General features: G+C 33.6%; 1 protein-coding gene across 1 annotated transcript; it reads left to right on the top strand.

Moving 5' to 3' along the window:
* Window positions 1-3586: 3586 nt before the first annotated feature.
* LOC133335920 (voltage-dependent calcium channel subunit alpha-2/delta-3-like) lies at window positions 3587-5022 on the top strand (the record flags this gene model as incomplete). The annotated part of the gene is made up of 5 exons (XM_061544213.1): window positions 3587-3699; window positions 3765-4026; window positions 4096-4572; window positions 4643-4798; window positions 4866-5022. Coding segments are annotated over exons 2-5 (1024 nt in total), but the record flags the coding sequence as incomplete, so codon positions are not given.
* Window positions 5023-8546: the final 3524 nt, after the last annotated feature.

Raw genomic sequence — 8546 nt, 5'->3', positions numbered from 1 at the left:
GACAATTTGGAATAAATTTACAAATATCCGTCCGTCTGTTTCTTGCGCACGATAACATTCGATATCATCCAAACTTTGCACATCGCAATATTTCTTCCAAATATAAATCATGTTCGAAGATGGAAAATATTTTCTGGTATCTTCTTAACAAAATAGTCACCAACTTGGCAAAAATTAATTTTATAATATCATGCTAAAGGTATATCAACGATACTTTGCACAACATAATATTTCTTCCAAACATAAATCATGTTCGAAGATGGAAAATATCGGTATCCTCTGGTATCTTCTCCACAAAATAGTCAAAAATTTGCCAAAAATTAATTTTATATTACCATGCTAACGGAATATCAAATTTAAACGATACTTTGCACAACATAATATTTCATCATGTTGAAAGATGGGACTAGTACCTCCCCACAAAGGTTAAGTTAATTATGTTTGAAAACTTGTAAATGCCATTCGGAATATGCGGTTTCATTCGAATTTTACACATTGTAATATTTTTATCAAATCCAGATCACGTCCGATGATGGAATCCATCGGTCCACTCCTTGTAGTACCATCCTCCCAAATTGCCAATATTTGCAATATTTATAAATCCAATATTAAGCGAATGGAGTGTCGAATTTGACCGAAACTCTGCACACCGTCGTATTTTAATCCATTTCAAATCAATTCCGAAGATGAGATCCACTAAATCTGGTACCATCGCCATAAAAAAGTCCAACTTTCGAAAATTTCTTAATCCAATAGCAAGCGAGTGAAATGTCCGTTTTGATCCGAACTTTGGAAATTGTAATACATCAGCAAACCTAACAAAAGTCCGAACGTGGGACCCATTTTTCCACCCTTTCTGGTACCGCCCCACACATGGCCATGCCTTTCATAAAAGTATATACCCTACATAAAGCGAATAGTAGAGAAACTTCGGATAATGTGGACTACCATTTCTTTTTTTATGTGGGCTCGCTTTTTTATAGTGGTCCACAATACCCGATTTAATTTTTTTTTTTATTTAAACATACATATTTTTTGGCTCAAAAATAAATAAAAATTAGAAGTCACCGATTGTAATTACAACTAAGAGTATATTTTTGTTAGAAAATAAAAAACCATATAGATTCTTTATATTTGAGAAAAACTAATGATCTGTTCCATTAGATTTTTAAATGTAAAGCTAGTAAAAGGGAAACCTTTATAAATCGCCTCAGGGTACAAAATAATTTGAAAAGTTCGGGAACGCAAATCTAGTAAATATGGGCTCGCTTTTTTATAGTGGTCCACAATACCAGATTTAAATTTTTTTTTTATTTAAACATACATATTTTTTGGCTCAAAAATAAATAAAAATTAGAAGTCACCGATTGTAATTACAACTAAGAGTATATTTTTGTTAGAAAACAAAAAACCATATAGCTTCTTTATATTTGAGAAAAACTAATGATCTGTTCCATTAGATTTTTAAATGTAAAGCTAGTAAAAGGGAAACCTTTATAAATCGCCTCAGGGTACAAAATAATTTGAAAAGTTCGGGAACGCAAATCTAGTAAATATGGCAAAATTAGATGGCAGTACTTAAAATTCAACATAACAGCCAATCAGAAGTTGGCATTCCGCTTTATACACATACTATTATTTTTATTAAAAATATACTTTTTACATTTCGTTAGATACAAACAGCTATGTCATATATGTGACTCTGAAGTGTTGGCTGTAATTTTGGTATTCCCCTACCTAAAATCATAATTATTGAATTATTGAAATCTTACAAAGAAAAACTGTAAAGCGCTTTAAAATGTCTTAAAAAATATAAACAAAAAAAAAAAAAAACACCAAAATTAGTATGAAATACAAATATTTAGTAATCTATATTTGTACAAGCTGGACCCGTTGCACTTCGCACCTCCAACTAAAGTTAACAACGAATAAGTTTAGAAAACATAGCAATGTTCAATTATAAAACTATATGCGTTTGCAATATAGACTATACTTTTTTATACCCTTCACCACACTGTGGTACAGAGTATCATGTCTTTGTGTATATGTTTGTAACAGGCAAAAGGAAACTTTCTGAGTTGATTTACGCATGTCCGTCTGTCCGTCAATGTATTTTTGTGAACAAAGTACAGGTCGCTTTGAATGAAATTTGGCATAGGTCACTCAATTGGCCCAAGGACGAACCCTATTGAAATTGGGGAAAAAAATCGGTTCAGATTTAGATATAGCTCCCATATATATTTTCGTCCGATTTAATGTAAATGGTGCACCAAAGTCCCTATATATCTTTCGCTTTGCACGAAATTTGGCTCAGCGTATGTTTATGAATCCAATTTCATTTTACTGGTCCTTTAAAAATGCGACGTCTGTTAGGAGTCATGTGTTGAATATACCCAAAGTGGTGAAGGGTATCATATAGTCGTCCGTCCAACGTTACTACTTTCCTTACTAGTCTTTAATTTGGAATTAATCTCAAAGCAAAAATTGTAGATCTTAATAAATATTTCGAGTAGTTTATGAGTAGGTTCAAGATAATTGTGCTGCACGCGACGTTTTTATCGGTTTTAATCCATGTATTGAACTAAGTTAATTGGTATAATTCATTTCAAGTGGTTATTGGTGTGGTGATTTCCGTATTTAGGAATTTTGAACCGCAATTTGCATAAATATCATTTATAGTCTACTAAAGAGCACTGGCAACATTATAATTAACATACGCATCCTAAGATTATCAGAAAGTTATTTCAACAAAACAATGTAAATAAATAAAACCACGTTATATACTTTTCAAGAAACATTGAACTTTTGGCATAAGTGACAATAACCGTCCTCTTTATAAAATTCTAAGAACTTCCTTCGGTAGATGGCGTGATGTTCTTAGAATTTGTGTGTGCTTAAATTGTGCATAGAGTCTTTGTATCAGTATTTTGATGAGTTTGGGCATGTTTTTAATCCGAATTGATTTTAATTTGGTTTTAAGATTCTCATTGGGAAACAGATCTCCTTACCAAAAATTAACAATATTGGCATCCCTCTCCAAATGGAGGGTTGGGACAAATTTTGGGTTTTGTATTGTGCCGATATTTTAAGAAAATTGACCATTAAAAGTTGCTAATATATTTCCAGTGGGGTTGGAACCTTCAAATTATTTCTGCTGTCCAGTGCAATGCAAGATATCCTTGGAAAACGTTTTTGCCATAGATCCACTTACTTGTTATATACCTTATATAATGATCCCATCCATTTTCATTACATCGGAAGTTTTTGCTTTGGGTCCCAAAACCATTCGCAGTGGTATATTACAATTTGGATTCAAAACTTGTTTTCCAAGTAAATGCTAGTATGCCCAGGGCGGACTCCTGTCTCTCAAAACTACACTTCACTTTAAAATCCACCCAAGAATCCACTCATTATGAATCCTTGTATGGCTACTTCCATAATTAATATGTATGCAATTCATATTTGCATACAAGGCATTGTAGATCTTCATCAATATAAGTGATGTCAAAGTATTGAAAACATTACAGAAGGCACTTGATATTCCACTTATGTTATATGCCCGAAACTAATTCATATTTACTTCATCCATTACAGACAAGGCTATCAAAAGTTTGTGGTTACCACTTCATTTGTTGCAACACGTTCCGGCCTTTTGAGGTGGATCGATCACATTAAACCAGCAGATGATTCGCCTGATCCGTAAGTAGATATTTTATTTTTTATTGAAAATGGTTACTTCATTAATTCCCTTACCTGCTTAACAGACACTTCAGCGAAGAAAATGCCCGAGCCATGGATATGTCTTGGTATAAACGAGCAGTAGATCAACATAGCGTCGAACAGGATAGTTTTGTATACAGTGTACCATTCGGTTCTGGATATAATGGTAAAACGAATGGTACATTAGTGACAGCTTCACATTCCATATTTGTGGAACATCGTGGCCATAAGGCACCAGCAGCTGTAGTGGGTTTACAATTTCAACACGATTCATTGGCCAAACATTTTATAAATATCACCTCAGCTGTATGTTTTAAATGGAATTTGAAAATTTGCATAAGTTTCAGTATTATTACTTTTCATTTCTCTATTCAGTGTACTGGAATGACAGGCTGTAAACGTACCTGTGCATCGGATAATTTAGACTGTTATGTATTGGATAATAATGGGTTTGTTATTATATCCGAAGAATCAGAACATACTGGTAAATTCTTCGGACAAATCGATGGTACTATAATGGATTCCCTGGTGCAAGACCGCATATATAAACGTGTAACAGTAAATGACTATCAAGGTGTCTGTTCGAATTCCGATAATCCCTATACAGCTTGTGGAATTCGTGCCAAACCCCACTATGTTGCTTCGTGGTTCTTTAAGTATCTACTATCGCTGAGTGCCACTTGGTTGTCACTGTTGCCCACACCGCTTAAGGCATGGCCCCACGATGATTATGTTTACAATGAAGAGAATTTTGAAGAGCCAACCTATACCGATGATTATGAAACATTCGAAGAGGATTATATATCACCCGTTGACGAAGAAATGGATGAACTTTTTACCACCGCTGATGTAGTAGGATCATGAATTTGATTTTGTTGCTATATTTCTATAAAACTAATAATTGTTTCTTGTTTTATTGCAGGAATATACCACACCAACACCAAAACAACATAAACCTCACGTTGGACCACGTTCAAATCCAGATCCTTCCAATGCTCGCCGTTGCGACTTACGTACAGACTTATATATGCTCCAGCCCGAAAGATTAAATCAAGGGGGCCAAAATAATCCCTTAAAGGTTTGTTTGTTTGCGAATAATTTATTGCTTGAACTTTCAAAAAAAAAAAAACTTTTTTTGATTTTAGGGTAAACTGACAAATTGCCACGTATCGGGCTGCGAACGTCCATTTAGTGTTCAGAAAATTCCACACAGTAATCTTATTTTATTAGTTGTTGATACATTGTGTCCATGTGGCTCCAAGCAACTGGACATAGAGCCGATGGAAGAGTCCGGCATTGTTGGTAAGTTTACGTTAATTGTGACATAACAATAATATTAATAGACGATTCAGTGATGCGATGGTAAATGTGTTGTGGTTGTGAATTTAAAAATATAAATTTAATTTGATAAAAAACTGGGGTACAATATTGATGATAGTGGCATACAATTTGCGACGAAAGCATTGCCTCCAAAAAGAGTTTCAACAATTAAGATAATTTCGTCCAAAAATGTTAATGCTCTTAAAGTATCGATTACTAACTACGAATTTTGGCAGTAAATGATTCCTATTGGATACCACTATATTTTGTTTTATTTTCGGTACAATTTGGGAGGTACAGTTATATGGGACTATCCTAAAAAGGAGTTCCTGGTTCGTAATGTTCCATAACTCTACGTTTCTTATGAACCTAACGAACCAGGAACACATACAAAAGCAGATTAAACGTAGGAAATGTAAATCGATTGGCCACACCTTAAGAAAAAATGTCCACAACATAACCAGAATGGGATCCCCAAGTATCAAGAAAGCGAGCATCGACTAATCAAGTAATATGGCGGGACTTTGTGGAAGCCCTATGCTCCCAAGATGAGTAACAGGAAAACAAATTCTAAAAAGGTGACCAATTTTGAGAATTTTTGGTGGAGTGTATATTAAGTTTGTCATTCCGTTTGTAACACCTCGAAATATTCATCAGAGAACACAGTCGCAATAAAATTCATTGTCAATTTACGCATGCCTTTCTGTCTGTTTGTTTAAACCGCGATAGAGACAGAAATGTTTAAGATAGAGCTCTGAAAGTTTTCACAGGCATTGCTAATACTTCTAGGATGTTCGGTATGGTAAATGGGATATAACGGTCAGTATTATACATTTTTGGGATTTTGGACATATTTTCAACCGAATTGGGTGTAATTTGGCATTTTGCAATATCATTGTATAACACATATCCGTACCAAAAAATATTAATATTGACCCAAGTTTCTGGGTTGCCCCAGAATTTTTGGGAATTTTGTACACGTTTTTCAACCAAATTGGCTTTTACTTAAGAATTAAGTTCTCAATGTAAAAAACATGGACGTCTCAAAAATGATTAATATTGACACAAGTTTCAGGGGCGGTACCGTACCCTGAAACCAATATTCATTGCGTGTCCAATTTAACTGCAAAAAATATTTATTAATATTGACCAATGTTTCAGGGTACCCCCAAGTATTCGGTATTTTTATGCTTTTCGTGTTCGTTTCACAACCGAATTAGGTGTTACTCTGTATTTTGGGTTCACATTATACCAAAAGTTTATAATATTAAACCAAGTTTCAGGGTCGTCGTCATATAACGGTGCTCCAATATTCGGAATTTCGGAAACGTTTTTAATTCAAATTAGCTGTAATTTGGTAGTTTGGGTTATCATTGCATAGCTCATCCTCGTAATAAAAATTATTAATATTGACCCAAGTTTAAGGGTAGCCCCAATATAACGGAACCCCCACATCTACGTACTAAAATTATTAATACTGTCCAAAGTCGGTATTTTGGGAATTTTAGACACGTATTTCAATTTTTCTGTAATTGAGTATTTTGTGTTCTCATTGGCTTTGAAATCTCACTATCAAAACTAATCAATATCGATATCCGTTTTTTATAGCCCCATATAACGGAAACCCCACTATTTGGTAATTTCAGAATTTTAATCAATTTGTTCTCACGTCTTTTTCATAAAATGAGTCCTATCATAAAATGAGTTTTCTCCTAGGAATCCCCCATTAATATTAGATATTTTGAATTTCGACCTCATGGAGCTTATAAAAACTTAAAATCGATTTAACATGTTTTCTAACTTGGTTTGTGGTCGAAAAAAGAAAAAAGGAAGGATAATAATCCTGATTCATATCAGAGTCAGGCATGTAATCTTTCGAATAACGTTTGACGTTTTGTACTTGAATGTTCCAGTGGTCGGAAATTTTGTCCGCAGTCAAAAAGAAAGAATTTTCTTTAATTACAAAAAAAAAACTACTCCAAAACAACAACAAAATTGTGTCAATTAATTTTCTTATTCTTTAAGCACTCAAATACACATGTATATATGCAAAGTTACAAATCTTCAATATGATGCAAATTCAATTTGTAGACGAAATTTCAAATCGAGAATGAGTGGGTCCCTCAAAGCGAAAAGTTGCAATTTTATTTCTAACGAAAACTCTATCTACTATTCATGTTAGATTTACGAGTATTCATCGTAGAAGATATTCTTAGCTTCTACGTGTCTATTTTGACAAAAAAGTACAAATGAAAAACAAGTGAAAAAAGCATTAAGTTCGGCCGGGCCGAACTTTTGATACGCTCCACCATAGGAATACGTACAGTTGCGTGAAATGAAAATATGGGGAACATATTGCATATTGCATATTGGGTTGCATATTGCATATTGCAACCCATAATGTAGACCAAATACAAATTTTAGCAATTTCGTTGGGGGTTTTCCTAAAAACTCAAAACCCTAAAATGTTAACCAATATTATGAACGCATGATAGGGTGAAACATTTGTATAAAATCCTCAAAATACTGCAATTTAGAGGACAAAGTTATATGAGGCATACCTAAAGCGGGGCCAATATTGACAACATTGTATAGGAATTAGCTAATATTTGGCGTTTTTATAATACGAAGGGTTATGCCTAATTAAGGGTTATGCCCAATTATTGATATAATCTGAATCGATTTTTGCATGTCCGTCCGTCTGTCTACATGGGCAAATCTTTCAGTTTGCATGAAATTTGGCATAGCGGACAAAAATAAGTTTGGAATGATGTGTTATAAGTTTCGTGGAAATCGTTCAGATTTAGATATAGCTCCCATATTTATTTTCGTCCGATTTATTGTAAATGGTGTACCAAAGTCCCTATATATCTTTCGATTTGCACGAAATTAAGCATAGCGTATTGAAGAAGAATGATAAATCGAGTAAATCATCTTAAAATTCCATACTATGTAGGGTATAAACGGACAATTTCGAGTAAGTCATATCCCCCATACTATAGTGGAATACGAGTATATGGAGGAAACCCAAAAAACCAGAACAAATCAGTTAACTATTTTAATATAAACCATAGATATACTGACAAGTACTTGAAATGAAAATATAGGGAAAATTCCAAAAAGTGGACCTGTACCGACATTTCATACCGACCATTTGGTAATCATAATACAAATTTCAGAAATTTTTTATGTATAATTATAACCTCAGCCTCACATAGCCTATACAAACTTACACAATTGTATGCAATAACGAATGTATTTTTGAACTATTTTTTTATATAAATGTTTGTCTCCTAACCTATCCAACAGCCACCCTCCAATGCGTGTTTCAGACAAATAGTGTGCTACTTATCTCCCTTAAAATGTATCTAAAAAGTTCAAATTAAAGAAAACGAAAAAAAACACGTTAAAAAAAAACAGAGTACACGAAATAGGCCCTTATTAGGATTTAAGGTTAACAAGAATGTAGGATTAAAAAAAAAATAAAACAAAAAGAAACATAAACA

This window comes from Musca vetustissima, unplaced genomic scaffold (genome assembly GCF_032173495.1).
Source record: "Musca vetustissima isolate MV318-11 ecotype Yass unplaced genomic scaffold, APGP_CSIRO_Mvet_v1 utg143634, whole genome shotgun sequence".
Lineage (NCBI taxonomy): Eukaryota > Metazoa > Arthropoda > Insecta > Diptera > Muscidae > Musca > Musca vetustissima.
The sequence above is the reverse complement of the archived record's forward strand: the minus strand, read 5'-3'. Positions and strand labels throughout refer to the sequence as shown.